This window comes from Zalophus californianus, chromosome 11, assembly GCF_009762305.2.
Source record: "Zalophus californianus isolate mZalCal1 chromosome 11, mZalCal1.pri.v2, whole genome shotgun sequence".
Lineage (NCBI taxonomy): Eukaryota > Metazoa > Chordata > Mammalia > Carnivora > Otariidae > Zalophus > Zalophus californianus.
In genome coordinates this window covers 99804349-99827163 of record NC_045605.1, presented here as the reverse complement: position 1 = coordinate 99827163, position 22815 = coordinate 99804349, and the positions used below count along the sequence as shown (strand labels likewise).

The window sequence follows — 22815 nt, the reverse complement described above, 5'->3', positions numbered from 1 at the left end:
CAGATTACTGGCTCAGGGAAAAATGTTATTAACTTATGCTTTGTAAAAGCCCAAAATATGACTTGCTATCAAATGTATTTATGATAGACTCATTTAAAATTCAGAACATTGTTTTACAGTGAATTTCCTAGATGGAATAAAATTTCTCCAAGACCATTCATTGGTAGAGAAGCAACATAATATAATAACAAAAAAAAAATTTGAATTGGAAAATGTCATGCATTCATTTATTCAACAAATAATTATTGAACTTCTTCTATGTGCCAAGCACCAAGCCTAGTGCTGCATACAACAGTGAAGTAAACAAACATCATTCTTGCATCTGTACAGTTTGTAGGATAGCTGATCTAAGATATTCTTCTGTCCATTACTCTTTTGTTGTATCAGTCAAGTCCATAATGAGATATACAGAAGTAATGATAGTATGTGCCTCATCATAGATTATCATGAAGTTTAAATTAAAGAATGGATGTGGAATCACTTCAAGAACTATAAATATGTTTTGCTGCTTCCCAATAAAAACCATTCAATGAAAACAGCAAATGTCTGGAACCAGAGTGTTATTGGAAGTATGTCAGATCTCCCAGTATTGGTGCCTTGGCAGGATCTTAGGATGCAGTACTGGGAGGGAACACAGAGGCAGCTGGGAAAGTCACCTCAGTTCTGCCTTCAAGGCTGCCTCACGCTGCTTCTGCTCCACCCACAGGTCCTGATTCCCATTGTGCAAGCCTCCTCTCCTGCTTCCCAGTGATAGTCACTCATCCAAGACCCCACCGTCTTCTCCCAAACCTGCTGGGAATGGCCAGCAATCCCTGTACTGATGGATGAAAGATTACTCCAAACTTTGCCGAGAAAGAGAGGAGAAGGCAAGGGGGTCAAAGCTCAGAGATGAAGACCCTTTGCTCTTCTTTGCTCCCGCTTTTATTGGTCCTTCAGGATATCCTTATCACTGTTTCTCAAGCACGTGATGTGTGACAAGGGGTCTTACTGAAACTGAGAGGATTTACGGGAAAGATATGCTAATCTGCGTGTTCTACTAAACAGCCTAAGGGACAATGCATACATCTCTTAGATCACAGGGTGGCAGTTTGGGCTAAGAAAGCTTTGGGGAAGGTAACTCCTTGTGGCATTCCAATGGCAGAGTGGTCACATGGGCCTTGGCATTCCAAAGGCCCAAGCCCTTCTCCGAAACCCTCCCTTGCCCTCAGTGGCCTCTGTGTTACATTTTAGCAAGCTAGGTATTATGGCTGGTTTCATGCTCTACATTAACCTCAAGACAAGCCTACAAACAGACCCACTTTATTCTAAGCCACCCACAGCATAGTTGAGGCCAGGCTGCAACTTCTGAAGAGACTTTAGTAAAGACTGGAGGTAGTGAAGAGTTGTATGATTCTGAGGGATGATGTGGGGCTACAACATGGCTGCCTTGAGTCTGCAGGTGGCTTGCTTTGTGACTCCAGTAGGGCAATCCCATAGGACAAAGGAGTCCACCCATGGACCATTTGCCTAAAGCTTGGCAACTCCTGGAACAACACCACATGTAAGCCCTCACAGTTGGGTCCTGGATGAGTTTATCCAACCTGAGTTCACTTTTTCATCTAAAGGTGGTTTCCTGTGGAGTCTCAACCCAAATTTCTAATTTAAGGAGAACATACTGAATCAACCACAATTCAGAGGGGTACCATAAGTTCACACTTAGAAAAGAGTAATTTATCCCCAAAGAATCATGTCTTTCAAATACGCCCCATAGTAAAAAAAAAAAAAAAAAAAATCTATCTATCATCTATCTATCTATCTATCTGTCTATCTATCTATCTATCTATCTATCTATCTATATATTTTACACAGAGATAACATAACCAGTAGAAACATATAAGTGTTTAACTGAAAGAAGAGTTCCACAAAATATGCTTAGTTTTACTACCTGCTGTACATTTTGATTACTCAGTTTCAGGGACTGAACCACAGTTGGTGGTGTGGGGGCCAAATCCAGCCTAGCACCAGTTTGTGTATAGTTTAAAAGCTAAGAATGGATTTTACATTTTTAAATGGTTGGTTAAATCAATAGAAGAATAATATTTCATGACCATGGAAATTATTTGGAATTCAAATTTCAGTGTCCATAAAGTTCTGTTGGAATACAGCCATCTTGTTACATTGGTTTTTCAATGGGAGCCTTATCGACATTTTAAGGACTGGATGACTCTTTGTTGTGGGCATTGTTGTTTGCATTGCAGATGGTTAAGTCACATCCTAGCCTCTTGCATTAGAGGCCTGTAGCATCCCCACCCTGGTTATTGTATCAAAAATGAATCTAGATGAGCTCTGTGGGGTGAAAACATGTAAGTCAGAACCACTGGTTTGTGGCTTCGCTATGGCTGCTTTGTGACTACAAAAGCAGAGTTGAGTAGTTGTCACAAAGACAGTCTGCCAGCAAAGCCTAAAATATTTACATATTATATACCTTTTTATGGAAAAAATTTGGTGACTCTTGCTTAACTTCTATTCTATTCTATTCTATTCTATTCTATTCTATTCTATTCTATTCTATTCTATTCTCTTGCGTTCCACTCTATTCTTTTTTATTCAATTTCTTTAAACAATGCTGGTCATGACCTACTAAACTAATTTTATTTCTCACTAATAGCACTCAACCTGTGGTTTGAGAAACTCTATTCCTAAGCAGCTCTGGAAAGGCAGTATATTGAATATTGGATAAGAGCATATGACTTACAACCAAGATTGGATTCATATTTTAACTGTATTGCTTAATAGTTGTGTGAACCTGGCCAAGTTACTGAATCTCTCTGAGCTCCTATAACCACATACACAAAATGGGGATGGTAATAATAATAGATACACAGTTAATGTTTGTAAGGCTAGGATGGGTCCATGGTATATACTGAGCACTTGTCATTTGCTACTGTCATTGGTGTTTATATTAGGATCTTCCAGAGAAACAGAACCAATAGGTTGTGTATGGATAGATAGAATGAGATTTATCTAAAGGAACTGACTCATGGGATTATGGTGGCTGGCAAGTCCAAAATCTGCAGGGTGGGTTGGCAAGCTGAAGACCCAGGAATGAGATGATGCTGTGGTTCAAGTCTGAAAGGAGTCTGCTGCCAAATTCCCTCTTGCTCAGAGAAGGTCAGTCTTTTATTCTCCTCAAGCCTTTGACGGATTGGGTGAGGCCCACCCACATTACAGAGGGCAATCTCCTCAAAGTTCACTGATTTAAATGTTGATCTCATCCAGAGATACCCTCCCAGAAACACCCAGACTAATGTGTGACCACATATCTGGGCACTGTGCCCCAGCCAAGCTGACATGTGAAATTAACGATCACAGTGGTTACCATCGTGTCATGGTAAAATAGAGAAAAGTGATCCTTGTTCAGAAAATCAAGCAATTGGGAAAGGACTGGGGTATCTCACTGGGGTTCGTTCAGACAATTCATTATTTTAAAATATAATACTAGGGGCACCTTGGTGTCTCAGTCGTTAAGCATCTGCCTTTGGCTCAGGTCATGATCCCAGGGTCCTGGGATCAAGTCCTGCATCAGTCTCCCTGCTCAGCAGGAAGCCTGCTTCTCCCTCTGCCACTCTCCCTGCTTGGGGTTCCCTCTCTCACTGTCTCTTTCTGTCAAAAAATAAAATCTTAAAAAAATAAATAAAATATAATACTAATGAAAATAAAATAAAAATTATAGGGAAGATGTTTTGAATTTGCATAACAAATAATTTCTTTCCAAATTTTTGAATAGGAAACTCAAGTTTGCGTCCATGAGCACAACAGTTTCACTATAGGTTTTTGGTTGAAACTACCCTGAACAATTCCTAATGAACAATTTTCACTCATAATTTGACAAAATTTTTACAGCAATGCTATATTTAGAGGAGCTGAAATTAGGTTTAGAGAAATGATATTAAGGATGTATTTCCTTTTCTCCTTTTGACAAATGCAATGTTGAGGTTTCTTAGTGTAATGAAAATGGAATTCAGATCCACTCTAATGCTGACATATGAATTTCAAACTCTGATGCATCTCTAATGTGAACATTCACGAGTTGTTAGACAGGCATGTGGCAGCCTAAACGTCAGTAAAGTGACAATCAGAGGAAAGCCACAGATGTATCTGGTAAATACAAAGACAGGCTTAGGAAACTACATGGAGCAACATTTGCCAGAGACTCCACCAGGCCCACCTATTCACCAACACTTGCTTGACTGTATCTCCCTGGGCATTCGATGCAGGTACATGTCATGTAGCACCATGGTCCTTCTCTCCAATGGGGCTGTGGAAGTGGTTGTTCAGGTGCCTGACTTAGGACACAAAAGTGTGTTGCAGTGAAGCAGAGAGGAACAATGAATGTAGGGGTTAGTCCCTCTGGGGCCCATGGAGCATGCCTTCAGACCCTCTCTGTGTGAACTGCTTTCTGAAAAATGCCTACAGAAGCTGTCTACAGTTGGAGTCTCCCAGGCCAGGGGGGCCAGCTACCCCACCTTCGTCCTCATGTTCCTTGGCACAGCTATACTTTGCATGCTGATGGAAAAAGCTCTTTTTGTTCATCAATGTTACCCTAGTGGAATGCCTGCTACAGAGTAGGTACTTAGTAATATTGTTGAATGAATGACTATAAGTTGTCCAATATTTAATATTATCATATGCATCCTTATCTCAGCAGAAAGTCTGTGCTTTGTCTTTGCATGTCTAAAAAGCTGACTGACATTCATAGAAGCACTATTCACCATAGCCCAAAGCTGGAAACAACTCAAATATCCATTGAAGGATGACTGGATTTTGAAATGTGGCCTATCCATACAGTGGAATATTATCCAGCTCTGAAAAGGAATAAGATTTTTCTACGTTACAACATGAATGAAACTTAAAGACATTGTGTTAAGTGAAATAAAAATAAAATGATATATACATGTGTTAAAAGCACTACACAGGGACAAAAGACAAAAAAAGAAAGAAAAGAAAGAAATCATCTAACTTAGTAGCAGTTATATTTGTGTGGTGAGACTGGCCAAACATGGCTTCTTAAAAAAATTTCTCTTTACATTTCTATAATGAGTTAAGAAAAATTTTTTAAAAAAAGATTTCAAATATTTACTTGACAGAGAGAGACAGTGAGAGAGGGAACACAAGCAGAAGGAGTGGGAGAGGGAGAAGCAGGCTTCCTACTGAGCAGGGAGCCTGCCGCGGGGCTCGATTCTGGGACCCCGGGATCACGACCCAAGCAGAAGGCAGATGCTTAATGATTGAGCCACCCAGGCACCCCCCCAAATTTTTTAATCTATTTAAAAACCTCTGGAAATCTCTTCAGAATGTCCACTTAGTTCTCTGCTGTCCTTTTCAAGGATAGTGACTCTCCTCCTATTTATTTTTAATTGAGGCTGGGATTTAAGAAGAAGCCTGTTTTAGCTATGTATTCTTCATTTTCAGTCAGTAGCACTGTTTTAAGCATTGTCTGCTAATGTATAGACTTCAAGTATTTTATTTACTATTTGCTAGTGTAAAAGATACATTACCCCTTCTGCCCCTTATCTTGATTTGCCTGATTTTATACCTGAGGCCCCTGTGCCATGGATTTTCTACCTGATAAGAGGTTCTTAGGAGGTTCTGGGCCTCTGGACCCTCTGGCGGGAAAGACTGTGTCGGGAGCAGGGGGAAGGAGCAGAAAGGGGGAATGGGGGTGGGGCTGGGGACGTGACATGCTTTCAGTTTTACATAAATTTGTTTTATAAAATTGAGATCCAACTAATACTCTGGAAAATATGTAAGTAACTATGTGAAAAGCCTGAAAGCATAAGGATCATTGATAACATAAAGGACCATCAATCTTGTCCACATAAGATCAAGAAAATATTGGGCTCAGAAGATCACTGGATATGAAGTCAAAGAAGTGGAGTTTTGGACTCTGTCACTAACCTTCATTGTGATCTCTAGAAGCTAACTTGCTTCTAGGAGTGCTTCATTTTCCTCATTTATAAAACAGAATTGTAAGCATTTATGAACAATGAAATAAGGGTTACTTATGGAAGTTAAATAGTATAGAGATTTGTTGGCGTTTATCATTACTGTTAATCAAAATAACCGGAAAGATAAAGTCTCTATCCTCAGGAAATTTCCAACCAAATGAAGCATGGCTAATGTATAAATGACTAAAATTTATAACAATATAATGGTCATAAGAAGCAAGTTCATGGCTTAATGGAGGCTCAAAGGAAAGAAGGAAGGAAGAGATATAGGAAGAAAAGAAAGAAGGAAGCTTCATATTGGATTAAGGCAGTGAATGATTTCACGGAGGAAGTGATCCTTGAGATTGACAATAAAGGTAGGGGTTGGAGGTCTAGCCATGGTGAGGATACCAGGTGGTGCAAAAGGCACAAGGAAGGGCTCAGTGATGTGACAGAGAAGAGGTCTGATTTAGCTGAGATCGTAGGAACTGTGAAGGAAAGGGGTAGGGGAAATGCATAGGAGATGAGATGAAGTCATATTCCCTAATCAAAGTGGGGAGTTGGGGCATTATTCTTTCTATCGCAAGAAGCCAACACTTACCACTCCAGGAGACTGGAGGTTAGGGACCGGTAGGAGCTAGGACAATGGCCAGGGTGGGTAGAGTGATGGCAACACAATGAGAACACTTAATATCTGCTGAGCTCTTAATTTTCCACTGCAGGCACTGCTATTTAACCTGCTGTTACATTGGAAGGAACTGAAACAGGAGTTTTAAATTTAACTTGTCCAAGATCAAGTGACAGTGTTCCAACCTAGAGGTGTCCGTGTATAAGACACGTGTTCTTTGACAAGATGTGCATTACAGCCTTTCCAACTACAGCTTCTGATTTTTTTCATTTTATTTATTTATTTATTTTTTAAATTTTATTTTATTATGTTATGTTAGTCACCATTGATTACATCATTAGTTTTTGATGTAGTGTTCCATGATTCATTGTTTGCGTATGACACCCAGTGCTCCATTCAATACGTGCCCTCCTTAATACCCATCACCAGGTTAACCTGATTTTTATAATTAATCTCCTGGGTTTGCCAGATATTGCTGAAATTGGAGTAAAGTTTTGTTTTGTGTTGTAGAGCAGGGGGTAAAATTGCAAGGAGACAGGATTGCAATCAAGGGAATGATCATGCTGGAAAGTGGCCCCCCTGCTCTGATCATTTACAAAGGCATCACCCATCCCCAGGCTCAGCCCTCCTTGTTTGCCTCCCTGTGCCAGGCCCTGGGAGCTGACTTTCAGAGTTGAACAGCAATTTTCACGCAGGAAGTTTCTATATTAAAATTGCCTTGATTAATTAGTTCCTCTGAAACTTGTTTAGGAGTGAAATAAATAATTTCGAGTTTGGTAATTGCGGATCTCTGAGAGCCCAATCAATCCTAATGATGCCCAAGGCAACTTGTTAGAGAGGAGATCAGTAACAATGTTGGGTCTCAAAGCCTCGGTCTCACACCGGCAAGAAGAATGTAGGTTAGCATTTTGCTTTAATGGTTTCTCTGAAGAGTTAACTACTGATGGCTCAGGCTTCAAACTCACATATAGTTTTTTTGAGTCACAGAAATGTTAGAAGTGAGAACTGCCTTACACATACGCTAGGATGAGCCCTTTCTTTTGTTGAGTGGGGAAACTGATCTGCTCAACATCACGGAGTTAGAGGCACAACTCTGTCAATAACCTGGTTCTCTGAGTATTTAGAGCAATTACTCCTTGTTGGGTACCATGACACCGCCTCCTGAAAAAGGAAGGAAAGAAAAAGGAGAGGAGGAAGGAGGGAAGGAAAGAAGTGAAGGAAGAAGAGAAAGCTCCAATAGCTCTCACACTGGGAGGGAGCATTAGACATTTTATGATTAACTCATGACTATTTCCTTTTATTATGTTATGTTAGTCACCATACAATACATCATTAGTTTTTGATGTAGCGATCCTCGAAGATAATTATGTTCTTATGGAATTTTAGAAACTTGTAATACAATAGTAAAGGAGAATTTTTTAAAAAGAGAGTCAGTGCTTTTGGTACTGTTTGATGAAGCCAATAAAGAGAAGGAAAGAGTTCTGAGCACTCAGGGGAATAATGGCACTAGCTTAAGCCTTTACCTCTACTCTGTTCTCTTTTTACCCATTTTTAAAAAATTAGATCTTTTCTGTGAGAAATCTACCTCTTAGAAAGGTCTCCCCATAAGGAGCACCTTTCACAGCACCAGAAAAACGGCAATTTCTGAAATTTTAGTGCCTCACCTCCTCAAGAAAGATGTAAAATGCACTGCAATGTTCAAAATAAAGAAATGAAACATCAGGAACAGTATTAATATTAGTTCTAAACTTATATATCGATTATTGTGTATTCTAAACACGGTTCTAAACTACATGTATTAACTGATTGAATGATTCACAGGTTTAAATGCAGTTGCTGACATTTTCTGTTTTTTTAAAAACAATTTCATTTCTTAAAGAACTGTTATCTCATACATTTTTCATTTTTCTATTGTATGTTGTTTAGGAAAGTTCTCCACTGCTCTACACAGGTTTTTCTCTCTTTGAACGGTTTAAGGTTTGAAGGAGTTAATATCCATAAAACGCTCCATGCTGTGCCTGGCATTTCACAAACACTTAGAATTGTAACTTATTCCTCTTATTAAGATTTGAGAATGGGGGTCAGGTGTGGAGTGCCCCTGAGTTCCCGATGTTACACACCGTAATTTGTACAGAGTGCACTGGGTTGGTGATCACCTCGTACAAAGTGTAGGGAGTGATTAATTTTGTTGGTGCAGGGAGTGTGGGGAATGCCAAACGTATTAGTTTAACTTCTGGCTTGAAGCGTGCGGCTTGAGTAGAAGCATGCCAGGTAGAGTAGCATGCAAGAATAGTCTAAGCACGAGGGGCAGCATGCCCGAATCCAAGGGGAGGTGGTAACAGTAGAGGCTTTTGCAGGCAACAGCCCAAGTTCTGAGGGGCCGCATCATCGAGGGCATGGTGGTGGTGAGGAGCAGAAGTGGCTGAACAGGAAGGATGTAACTTATGAGCCTTTGCATCTTGCAGAGGACCTTGACACATTATCTTGTCAAGTTGCCATATCAGTCTGAGGTTGTTGAGATGGACAGGTGATTTATACTAGAATCACAAACAACAATGGTAACATTTTTTTTTTCTGATTTAGTTTCTACTTATAGAAGTGTTAATGACCCACTCTAATCTGTCTAGTCATTTTTTTGGGGGGGTGTCCTCCATTATGCAAGAGTCTCTTACTAAATTTGAAGAATGCGGTCAGTGAGTATGATCCTATTTCCTCTTTCTATCCTTCTTAAAATGGCCTCTGGTCCCTCCCTGACACAGTTGCACCAAGCATCTCTGTCCTTTTGCAATCTCTGTGTCTTTCCTAGCAATTCCAGGTGCTCCGTGATGTTCTCCACCTCTCATCCTCCATGAGCTCCCCATCCATCCTCTGCTTCAAGACTGGCCATGTGTGATGAGCATCGCTCAGATTGTGCTGGACGGAAGAAGTGCTCTTCCACCATCAGTGGAAGGCTGATACAATCTTTCTAAGTCACAGTACGGGAATGACCTGTAGGTTTTACAGAGACTCAAAGATATATAGAGCAGTTTGCCTGATATAGTGTTGTCTCTTAAAATGTCAATGGCTTCACATTGTCCGTAGGACATACTCCACGGTCATTAACAAGGTCTTCCCAGTCCTATGCTGTCTGGTCTTGCCCACCTCTCCTGCCTAATTCAGTGCTGCTCTATTTATCTCTCTATTTATCAGGGTCCAGCCACCCTGAACTTCCTTCAGTTCCTTGAATCCACAGTACTTTTTTTCGACTCTGACGTCTGCACTTCCTATAATCCCTGTAATACTGCTCTCCCCATCCTCCTGGTAGCCTGTCACCCCATCTTTGTCACCACTTTACCCACTGAACTCTTGTTTCTCTTATCCTTTATTTCTAAGTTTAATATTAGCTCCTCAGATAAACCTTCCCTAAGGTTACACACTATGTCAGGTCTTGTAATATAACCTGTGGACGCTTTATTATTATGCCTTTATGACACTAGTTTTAATGTATAAATATAATGTTATATAATTATTTGATTCCTTCCCCCATAAGGCAGTAAGTTCCAAAAGAACAGGCACTATATCTCTCTCTATTTTATTTTAATTTTTACTCATTTTTAAGTGATATTTATTTATTTATTAAAGATTTTATTTATTTATTTGAGAGAGAGAGAGAATGAGAGATAGAGAGCATGAGAGAGAAGAGGGTCAGAGGGAGAAGCAGACTCCCCGCCGAGCAGGGAGCCCGATGCGGGACTCGATCCCGGGACTCCAGGATCCTGACCTGAGCCGAAGGCAGTCGCTTAACCAACTGAGCCACCCAGGCGCCCTTAAGTGATATTTATTAAAACCTTTTTATATGTTATCTTATTTCATCCTCACAAGAATTATATGGGGAAGACAGGTTATTTCCATTTTATAGGTAGGAAATCTGAGGCTTACTGAGTTTAAGTGCACTGTTCCTGATCACACAAATAGTGAGTTGTAGACTTGGGGTTCACACTTAGGCAATCTCTGTCCTGGACTTGCTTCTTAACCATTATAAGCTCACCTAAGACCATACCTTGACTCATAGTTATATCTCCCCCAACATCTAACTCAGTGCTGGATACCTAGGAGTTGCTTGATAAATATATTTCAAATAGATAAATATAATTATGGTCTGATGTAGAGATAAAGTTTGCTCTAACCATGTGGCTTTGCTTCTGTCTCTCAATTTCATTTCTCAAATCCCATCTCTCAATTTCATTGTTTGCAAAAGGGCACATTTTATTAAGTGGTACTCAATATGGTTTAGAGCTAAAATTCTAGTCTTCATTATCTTCATTATTACTATTGTCATTATGGACTACAAATAATTCCCGAGCATCTATCATACGCAGACAATTCTATTGATTATTTTTTCGCTGAATTGTTTTATATAAAATACACAAATGAAACTCACAAAAGAAATAGACTTTATAGGTTAATTGGACCAATTATATTCATGATAAATGATCTCTCCCTTTTTCATTCCAGAAAGGTAACTGAGCATTATGATTGTTCACTTGGCACCAGAATAGCACATGAAGATCTGATTTGCTTTTAGTGGCATATCCCAAAGGGAAGCTCAGGCTTATATTTTCTCGAAGCATTGTTACCATTGGAAGGAGGATTCCCATGGAGTGAATAGAAGGCACTTTTTTTTTTCTAAGATAACATGAAAAATTGTGGACTTGAGTTGAAATTCAAATGAAGTCATTATTTACATTCATGAAGTAAGTATTGTGTTTAACCAGAGGAATCCCATCAGTATATCACTATATGGACAAAAAAACCCCCTACAATTCTTAATATAATCAAACCATAACATAGTTTGACTTTGTGAAATACAATAAGGTCTTCTTCCTTATTAACATATGTGATGAAAAAAGGTGAAATGTCTCCAAATGTCTTGTGTTCAGTTCCTATCTTTTTCAGTGAAACAGGCAATTAGATGTGTACGTGACATGTTTTCATTCTCGTGAAACTTCCGTAGCTCTATGTAGCTGTGTGTGGTCCACTATTGTCTTTCCTTGTATTTTGCAGGAAACTTATTAGCCCTTAAAGTAAGTCAAACTACAGAAATATTAACTTGAGTCAACATTTTCATGACCTTAAAACATTTCTTTTTCTATGTTAGGCAGTGCATGGAATAGGAGCTCCTTAAGAGGAGGAGTACAATTGGATCTATCATCTATCTATCTATCTATCATCTATCTATCATTTATCCATCATCTATCATCTATATCTCTACCTCTATTTATGTAATCTATCTATATTTATTTCTCTCTATGTATCTATCTGTACCTACATCTGTATCTATTTGTCTCTATTTTTTCACTCTCTTTAATACCTGAATTCTTTATACAGAAATATAGATATAGATATCATGGCAGGTGCATGTGGCTTGGAGAGGACTGAGAATTCAGAGCTCAGTTACTTGTAGATGACTGCTCACAGAAGCATCTACCTCTTAGAAAGGTCTCCCTATAAACAGGTGTTTGAAAGATGGGGAAGAGAGATATTTTCTGGGGAGAAGGTTTCTGAGCATCCCATGACTCTAACAAGGCATGCAGCCAGGTTTAAGTCTATGAATTTTGAGGTAGCTCAAAAAAGCTCTTTTTCTGTGTGTCTCCATATATAAGAATACTAGTCAATATATTTTGCATTATATTTCACTCATTCTTTTCACAAGGATTCTTGGAAGAAATGATTTCAAAGTTGGTAATAAGAATGGTAATGTTTTGCTCAGATTCTTGGCTGATTTACTTGTCTTTTGGATGCTACTAATTGTATAAATGGGCTGGTGAAAGATTTTGAGGCAAGTTTGTGGTCTGCACAGAGCAGTGGATTGGACTTGCTCGTGTGCAACATGTTTTATTCTTGCTTCTATTTTATGTACTGGTCTGGCTTTTCCTTTGCACATTTTCTTATTTATGCTATTTACTTGTGTCTTATGTCTCACCCTAGACACCTTCAACCCTCTGTTACTTTGTAAAAGTGTTGACATATATGTTCACATATGTATATATTGACATGTATGTTTATTTTATTTTTAATAACTGGAGAGGTAAACAGGACAGATCCGGGGAAGAAATGTCTCTTGCAATTTTCATTCCCAGTATAATTCTGAGGTCAAGCTCAGCAATTTCCCAGCTTGTGTAAAAGCCACATATCAAAGAAGGGGAGGTTTCTGCATGGCAACACGCGAAACTCTAAGGAGTCATAGCATAGGCACAGTTGGAAGTCCTTGGGAGGTAAAGCAAATATATCTGAAGGACAGATTACTGAGGTGAAGAAACTGTGAAGTCACAGAGAATGCAATTCATAGTTTTAACTTCCAGTTTTCAAAGTGTTTAATCACATCGGTGATCTCTTGAAGGCCCACTGAACTAAGGACAGTAGGTGAGACAATAGTTTTAAGTATGCCATGTAGCATATGAGCAAAAATAATTTTTTTTCCTCAAGCATAAGAGATTTTTATTTTTTTAAAAGATTTTATTTATTTATTTATTTGAGAGAGAGAGAGACACACACACAGCGAGAGAGAGCACAAAAGCAGGGGGGAATGGGAGAGGGAGAAGCAGGCTTCCCGTGGAGCAGGGAGCCGGATGTGGGGCTCCATCCCAGGACCCTGGGATCGTGACCTGAGCTGAAGGCAGACGCTTAACCAACTGAGCCACCCAGGTGTCCTTCAGACATAAGAGATTTATAAAGCCTTGGATCTAAAGCAGAAATATTAACTCAGAACCCTGACAGTGATAACTTAGCGCTTTTTTCATTGTGCTGTGCTGGAGTAGTAGGCATCCTGGGGGCTTACCACAGACAAACGGAGATAATGCTTTCCTCTTTGCTGGCAACACGCCTGCCTCCTGGGTCTGCCTCAGAAGGAACGAAGACTGTCAGAGGTTGAATTCCACAACTTCCTGTATTAACAAATCATCATCAGCTTGGTGGCACAAAACAACACAAATTTGTTTTGTCACAGTTCTGGAGGTCATAAGTCCAAACTCAGTATCGCTGGGCCAAAATCAAGGTGTTGGCAAGGCTACTCCCCACCCAGAAGCTTCACTGGAGCATCCAGGCTTTGCCTCGCAGGCCTGATGGTGCGGGCAGCCCCCGTGGCTTTAGCTCTCCAGTCTCTGCTTCTGTGGTCACACTGTCCTCTCCACCTCCTGTGTCTGTAGTCAGACCTCCCTCTGCCTCCTTCCTATAAGTGTATTTGTGATGGCATTAAGGGCCCACCCTGATAATCTCCCCAACTCAAGATTCTTCATTTTGAACTTAATGAGTCTTTCCCCATATAAAGTAATATTCCCAGGCTCCAAGAACTAGAACCTGTATATCTTTACAGGCCATATTCAGCTTACTGTATGGCTGCAAACCATTCAGTATGGCCAGTTTGGTGTTTTGTTTTGTTTTAACTCTTTATAGGAAATTCAACCACATTATGAACACAATCATTCATTGATTAACATTTTGCTTCCTTTCAGCATCCATTTGAGTGCCATTCAGGTAACAATGGCTCACAGTCCTATTATCAAAGGAAAACTATTATTCAAGTCATACACGTTTTACTTTATGCATAGCTGTGTTCTTGGTTTTGTGGACAAAAAGTTGTATAAAATATAGTTATTGCTTTCAAGGAAATTATAGTAAATGCATTTCCAAGGATATTCCAAAATATGATTAGAATAATAAAAGTATGCTTCTTCATGTAATACTCTAGTAAAGACAAAAGGAGTCAATGACCAGCAGAGAAACCAGAACATTCCTTCAAGCTTCCTTTTTCTTATCTTTCACAAGGTGTTCAATCAAGTGCAAAGAGAAAAGATAAACAATTCAATCATCCTCTCCGGAAAAGGAGGAAAAATTAATTGAAAAATATATGGTGACAGGGAATAAAGGGTGCATCATAGTAAGTATTGTAAATGGTATTTTAATAACGTTGTATAGTGACAGATGGTAGCTACATTTGTGGTGTGCACAGCATAATGTATGAAGTTGTTGAATCACTATGTTGCACACCTGAAACTAATGTAACATTGTGTGTCAACTATACTCAAAGAAAAAAATATGGTGACACACACAATGTCATGTGCATGATACCTGATCTCCCACAACAACACAGAACTGATTTCTCAGTTGTCTGAAAAGAGTGATATCCACTATGGCATTAACATGTCTCACAATGAACAACATACATGCATCAGTTGGGTATTTCAGTGATCTAAAATGGCAAATGATAGGGAAAGTTGGTATATTGATATACTGACATATTTATTGATCTTTTCACAGAAAAGGACCATAGAAACCCAAAATCAATGGATGAGAAAAATTCCACCAAAGTGAAAGAGTTTATACTTTTAGGGTTTACAGCAGACTTGTGGTTACAGAAAGTACTCTTTGTCATTTTCCTCATCATCTATGTCACCAGTCTCTCAGGGAACATCACCCTGATTTCTCTGATCTGTGCTGATTCCCGGCTCCACACAGCCATGTATTTCTTCATTGGGAATCTTTCCTTCCTGGATCTCTGGTACTCCTCTGTCTATGCTCCCCAAATTCTTATGACCTGCATCTCGGAAGACAAAAGCATCTCCTTTGCTGGCTGCCTAGCTCAGTTCTTCTTCTCTGCTGGATTGGCATACAGTGAATGTTACCTGTTGGCTGCCATGGCTTATGACCGCTATGTGGCCATCTCCAACCCTCTGCTTTATTCGAAGGCGATGTCCTCAAGGTTATGTGCAAGTCTTGTTGCAGCTTCGTACCTCGGTGGCTTTCTTAACTCAACCATCATTACCAGTGAGACATTTACCCTGAGCTTCTGTGGGAGCAATGTCATTGATGATTACTTCTGTGATCTGCCCCCTCTTGTCAAGCTGGCCTGCAATGTGAAGGAGAGCTACCAGACTGTGCTTTATTTCATACTGGCCTCCAATGTCATTGCTCCCACTGTGCTCATCTTCGCCTCCTACCTCTTCATCATTGCTGCCATCTTGAAGATCCGCTCCACCCAAGGCCGTCGAAAGGCTGTCTCCACCTGTGGCTCTCACCTGACAGCTGTCACCTTGTACTATGGCTCTATTCTCTTCATTTACTCCCGACCAAGTACCAGCTATGCCCTGGAAAGGGATAAAGTGGTGTCGGTGTTCTATACTGTGGTGATACCGTTGTTAAATCCTTTGATCTATAGCTTAAGAAATAAAGATGTTAAAGATGCTCTGAAGAAAATGTTAGATAGGGCACCGTTTTTTAAATGAAAATACTTGGGAAAGATGACTATATATTTTTTTCTAGGTTATCTCCACATCATTGTGATTAGCCTAGACTCTCAGAAATAACAAAAATAAGCAAAAAAATAAAATTACTGGATAATGTGGAAACACTTGACTGCAATTGTCTTTTTAAGTTGGCACTAATGTATTTGAATATGTGCTTAAAATACATAAGGTGGGTACATTTGGAAAAACTGCTATGCCTGCCACCTGGGAACAGTCTAAAATTCCTGGGATTCTGAGAAGGGTGAAGGAGAGCAGTTTTGTTTTTCGTTTTGTTTTTTGTTTGCCATGGTACAAAGATTTTTTGGCAACAGATACAGGAAAGCACAAATATCTCAGAGTCACAGTGAGCTTTCAGTGACGGAGTATTGCCTCAACAATTAGAAGAATCAAGGGCAAAAGAATAGCAGCTGTATGAAGACAGAAATGGAGATATAGATAGAAATAGATAAGTAGGGAGACAGAGAGACAGATTTCAAAAAGCTTTTACACCCATGAGAAGATTCCTTGTGAAAATCTCTACTAGGTGAAGCAATAAACAGCCTTTAAGGTTCTATGAATGTTTGTGTTGCTTTGCTTGTTCAACTTTGTGTTTGAATTCATGACAACTTAGAGACTATTTCACCATGATGTCTCTCATTTCCTAATTTTATGTCTTTTTACATATAAAATGTGAAGCAGTACCCACACACAAAAAACCCTAGTGTTGATAACTAAGTATATTCATTTGCTAGTGTTGCCATAACAAAATACCACAGACCAGGTGGCTGAAACAACAGAAATTTATTTTCTCACAGTTCTGGATGCTGAAAGGTCAAGATCAAGGTGCTGTTATGGTTGATTTGTTCTGAGGCCTCTTTCCTTTGCTTGTAGGTGGCCACTCTCTTGCTTTCTCCTCACATGGTCTTTCCTATGCACAAGTAACCCTGATACTTCTTTGTAAGTCTAAATTTCCATTTCTTCTTTTTATGAGGACTTGGATCAGATTGGATTAGGGCCCACCCTAACCATCTCATTTTAACTTAATCACTTAAAAAAAAGATTAATTAATTTATTTTAGAGAAAGAGAGACAGCATGAGTGGGAGGGAACGGAGGAGGAGGGAGAGAGAATCTCAAGCAAACTCCGCACTGATCATGGAACCCAACGAGGGGCTTGATTCCCAGGACCCCAAGATCATGACCTGCCTGAGCCAAAACCAAGAGTCAGACCCTTAGCCTACTGAGCCACCCAGGCACCCCTTAACTTAGTCACTTCTATAGAGACCCTATCCCCAAATACACTTTCTGAATCACTATTAGTCAACATACTAATTTTAGAGGGTTGCCATCCAATCCATAATATCAGGGTTTAATAGGAGTTTCCTGATGAATGAGACAGGGAAATGTAGCCTGGAAGCACAGTGTAGACATGGAAACGTAGAAGATCTTTTGGCAGTAAAAAAAAAAATTATGGACCACAAATGATACTCTCTAAAAAAGTTTAATTAGAACAATTTGGAAGGTTTCTATTATCAGACACATTTGTGATTATATTGTGACTTAATGGTGAGAGTGAGATTTTAGTAAAATATTTTTCATCTCATCATATCCTAATTAACATACCATCCCCATACTCCAAACGAACTCTAATTGAGTCTTAAGAGACTGAGGTGTATATTTCTGGGCTGCTCTGTGAAAGAGGTCTCAAAGGTCTGCTGAGAAAATACATATATCGATTCCAACAAAGCATGCCAAAATATCAGAGGAAAAGGAAAAGCCTGTCACTTCCTGCATCTGTCCTTCCTGGCCAAGGGTAAGCAACTGAAACCAGGAGTAGTTAAGTGCTTTGGTCTTTCTTTGGCCTTGCTCGATTAGAAGGGAAATACAGAGTTAGTCATGGCTCTCAAAGGATCGTTGTTATGCCAAATACACACACACACACACAATCTGCTATATAGGAGTCCACTAATGATATGCCTACCTTCATTTAGAATTTGAAATTCAATCTCATAGTTATTCTAGGTCATCATGTATTCACTAACACAGTGGGGTAAACAAGAGGTGAATAAAGTTGACACCCTTTTGGACTATGGTGGTTGTGGTGCTCCATGCTGTCCAATCTACTGTGTGTGATATTTTCACTTCTTGCTACTAGTTTTCAGGTGTTAGAGGGACACATTCTTCCCCCAAATGTTTAGTGCTCCAGTGGAGGGAGCAGGAAACAGGAGAACACACATCTTGAGAAACCATTCTACATGAGATGCTTTAGCACAATTGGCTCAGGCTATTTCTGTACCTTTTATTTTGCATCCACACTTTCATTGCAATTTGTTTCAGATTCAAGGTGGATTTTAGGACATCCTGATTGTTACGAGTGTGATGATTAGGAGGTCTGTCTTTAATAATTTTCCTTTTAAAGTGATACAGTATGCTGAGTCAGAAAAGTCCGGTTGAGGGTAAATTTGTTCTAAGTAGTTTGTACTAAGTTAGAAGTAGACAATACTTTGGGGGGAAACAACTTCAAGATATAAAGATAATTACCCATTTATTCATTCTAGAAATATTTACTAAGTGCCAATTAGTTGCTGGGAACAGTTCTATATGTGCTGGGTACAGCAGTAAACGAAACAGAGAAATCGTACTGACCTGTGTCATTGCATGCTGATGGGAAAAATGGACAATAAACCATATTCAGGAGATAGAAAATGACAGTACATCTTGGGGAAAATAGAGCAGAGTCTGGGCTTACACCTCATCTCCTGCAAATCCCATTCAAATGTTATTTTCTGAAAAAGGCCCCGTCTCATCACTCTATTTCTTTCTTTTTTCTTTAAATTTTTTATTGTTATGTTAATCACCATACATTACATCATTAGTTTTTGATGTAGTGTTCCATGATTCATTGTTTGCATATAACACCCAGTGCTCCACACAGAACGTGCCCTCTTTAATACCCATCACCAGGCTAACCCATCCCCCCAGCCCCCTCCCCTCTAGAACCCTCAGTTTGTTTCTCAGAGTCCATCGTCTCTCATGGTTGGTCTCCCCCTCCGATTTCCCCCCTTCATTCTTCCCCTCCTGCTATCTTCTTCTTTCATCACTCTATTTCAAATCCCATGACCTCTTCCTACCAGCAATCCACATCCTCTTGTTTTGCTCAAACTCTGCTCTATTTTCCCCAAGACCATTTGTGTTGGTGTAAAGGCCAAAATCCTTAATATGGCTTCCAATAGGCTTTGTGAGCTGATCACTCTTGTGGCTCACCTACTGGTTCCTCTTTGCACCCTGTCTTTACTTGACGCCTCTCAACTCTTTGAGCTCACCAGACTCTCTCTCATGTGAGGGCTCTGATATATGTCATTTTTTCTCATGGAAATGCTCTCCTCTCCTCCTTACTCCTACAATGGGATAGTACTGAGCTCATTTCTCAGGTTTCTTTTCCATATCTCTTCTTCTGTGAAGACTTTGAGCAGTGACCAAAAAACTATGAATTTTTTTTCAGTTATTTGCCTCTCCGAAGGGCAGGAATAGAAGACTAGTAATAGGCACTGTCAGATATTTTCATTTTTTCCCCAAGTTATTTCATATTAAAGATGAACTTATTAAGGCACAGGTATTTTTCATCGTATAGATAAATGAACACAGCAGAGGAGGTTCATAATAATTATTGGGATGATGGCTATCGCCCACCAGTTTATAGATTATGGATATAGTGACCATAAATCCCTGCCAAGATAACTATTACTCAAGCTTGAGTTAATTCAGAAAAAAATTATAGTGTACAAATGAACACCAGCATAGCACAATAAATGTGAAGCTCCCGGGATGTGAGATTATTAAGGGGAAATCAGTTATGTGAGTAATTTAGTTTAGTTGAAGTCCTAAATAGGTGAAGACAAGTAGTGAGAGAGAGTTGTATGGAAGGGGGTGTAGGACTAAAGCATCTGTGCTTTGTGTGCTAATGAGATGAGATCCATTATATGGTAATAGTTGGAGGAATGAGTGACGTTCAGGATTCCAAGCTTTACCTACCACAGTGTCACCACCATTCAAGTCATGTCCTCTCTGACATCATCAGTTACATTTGAAAGATAAGGAGACCTAATATTTAAAGATTAAGATACCTCCCTTCTTAACAAGCAGAACAATAGACTTTGGGGCAGAAAATTCACATTTACAGTCCACTTACAAACTGATTCTGGTTTAGCAAAGGAGAATGTTCGGAACATGGAAGTAAATCACAATCCCCTCTTGGTTTTAACTTTCTGCCACTACCTTTTTAACTAAGGGATAGTCAACTGGCTACTGGGACATCAGCCCAATTCCACATGTTTTGAATTAGATTCCTCCTTTTAGCTTCTCCCTCAGAGTTTTAGAGACAAGATGATTTGGAAGGAGGATTATATATTGCCTTAACCAGGAGAACAAGAGAAAAACAATTTACTTATAAAAGACATAAATGGCTTAATAGTTGAGAGCACATACTCCTGATAAAGAGAATTCTGTTTTTAAATACCAGCTCTGCTATTGATCTGTTCTGTAACTTTGGAATTGTTTCTTAAACTCCATGAGAATCATAATAGTACCTACTTTATGAAGCTGTAGAAAGGATTAAATGGTTCAAGATTAGGATTTAGAATATTAACTGGCACATAATGAGTAATTTATATTATATTAATTATATTATATTATTATATTACATTGTATCATATCATATCATATCATATCAAATGTAAATGTTGTATTGATAGTCACAGGAGTGGTACGGTATGTTGGTATTGGTATAATTTTTCAGCACAATGCGTGACACATAAATTCTCAATAATGCATGAAGGAAACTAAAAGTTTTTGAGCACTTACTTAACATTGGGCTGGATATTTTCATGCATGTCTTCTTCAATCAAACAACGTGTTGGGGGCTTCATTTTTCTTCTCTGGTGGGACTAAGGGACTTGCTCTGCATTAAACAATTAATAAGTGAAAGCCTTAATTTCACAATCAGATTCTAACACTAATTCCTGTGGTCTACCCACGTCACAGACTGAAATTCTATCATTCTAGGTAATCATGGATAAAAGTCCATAAATGTCCTAATAACTATTGACCTAACTTATGCCTTTGTTTATTTATTTCAATGGAAAAATCACAAAATGACTTTTCTTTCCCCTCAAAGTCTTTATCAGGCTTTCTCCTCTGCGGACATGGAAGTAGGAAATCGTACCGTTCTGACTGAATTCATCTTGGTGGGCTTCTCAGCAAACCCACAGTGGCAGCTGATCCTATTTGGAATATTTCTTGTGCTCTATTTGATGACTTTGTCAGGGAACATGACGCTGGTTATCCTAATCCGAATTGATTCCCGCCTGCACACCCCTATGTACTTTTTCATTGGCAATCTGTCCTTTTTGGATTTTTGGTACCCTTCTGTGTATACTCCCAAAATCTTGGCTAATTGTGTCTCAGAAGATAAACGTATTTCCTTGGCTGGATGTGGAGCACAGTTGTTTTCTTCCTGTGTTGTAGCCTACACTGAATGCTATCTCCTAGCAGCCATGGCATATGACCGGTATGCGGCAATCTGTAACCCATTACTTTATTCAAGTATTATGTCCAGTTCTCTCTGTACTGGGCTCGTTGCTGGCTCCTACTTTGGAGGGCTTTTGAATGCCATAGCCCATACTGCCAACACTTTCCGCTTGAGTTTCTGTGGTAAAAATATTATTGACCACTTCTTCTGTGATGCACCACCATTGGTAAAAATGTCTTGTACAGATACCCACATCTGTGAAAAAGTCCTCCTGGGTGTAGTGGGCTTCACAGTCCTCTCCAGCATTCTTGCCATCCTGATTTCCTATTGCAACATCCTTCTGGCTACCCTGAGGATCCGCTCAGCCTCTGGAAGGCGCAAGGCCTTCTCCACCTGTGCTTCACACCTCATCTCCGTCATGCTCTTCTATGGATCCCTGCTCTTCATGTATTCAAGGCCAAGTTCCACCTATTCCCTGGGGAGAGACAAAGTGGCTGCTCTGTTCTACACTGTGGTCAATCCACTGCTCAACCCTCTCATCTACAGCCTGAGAAACAAAGATGTCAAAGAGGCCTTATGGAAGGCAACACAAACCATAAGGCCGCAGAGATGAAGGTTATCTTTTTTGCAGAATGTTCTTATTGCATAATTTTCCAAATTATTGGCTTATCTGTATGTTGGTAATCATTGCAATTTTCAAGTAAATACAACTCATACTTAAAGCAATGACACATTGAAGAAACCACTCTTTGTTTATTATTATTTTGTGATTAAAATATTTAAAACCTATAAATTTTGGATTGTCGTTTGATGTTTTGCAATACTGTATTTTACTTTCTTATAGTGCTAGATTTACATAAAATTCATCCCCTTGATTATCTTTGGGGGATCTTGGAAAGAGAAAAGGAATTGGATAGTTTTTGTGCATGCAGTTTGTCTTTAAACCTTGGCAAGCAAACTTTATTGTGTGGGGAAAAGATCTAGAATGGTTAAACTGCTGGAAATTTACTCAAGATTTTACAAATATTTATTTTTAATAAGGCATTCTCTCCATACTTCTTCATAAAGCTCTAATTGAGTATACAAAAAGTATCTTTGTAAACCTTGTGTCTTCTACATCAATTTAATATTAGCAATATGTTTAAGAGTTGTTTAGAATGAGCAAATAAACAAACAGCCAAAATGTCTTTCTAAACCCATGAAGAGATATGTGTCTCTGAAATTGTATATCACCTCAAAAGAGTGATCTCTCCATGGAGAATAGAACAAGTATTCTGCTTTACACTCTCTCACTTCGTACCACCATATATTCTCTGTGAAGGAAAGGATCAAGACCAAGTGGAACAAACCGTAACAAATAAACTGATTAACAAAAACACCTCTATATTCTAGACCCGCTACTTCTTTTTTTTCCCACCAGACTTTAAGCATAAAGA

The 22815-nt window shown here is 39.2% G+C and overlaps 2 protein-coding genes across 2 annotated transcripts; both read left to right on the top strand.

Moving 5' to 3' along the window:
- Positions 1 to 14915: 14915 nt before the first annotated feature.
- LOC113913552 (olfactory receptor 1013-like) lies at positions 14916 to 15854 on the top strand. The gene has a single exon (XM_027577859.1). It carries the CDS (start codon positions 14916 to 14918, stop codon positions 15852 to 15854), a length of 939 nt encoding a protein of 312 aa, XP_027433660.1.
- A 5184-nt stretch (positions 15855 to 21038) lies between these two features.
- LOC113915209 (olfactory receptor 9G4) lies at positions 21039 to 21992 on the top strand. Its single transcript, XM_027581024.1, has one exon. The coding sequence runs from the start codon at positions 21054 to 21056 to the stop codon at positions 21990 to 21992; it is 939 nt and encodes a 312-aa protein (XP_027436825.1). The 5' UTR covers positions 21039 to 21053.
- The last annotated feature ends 823 nt before the right edge of the window (positions 21993 to 22815 follow it).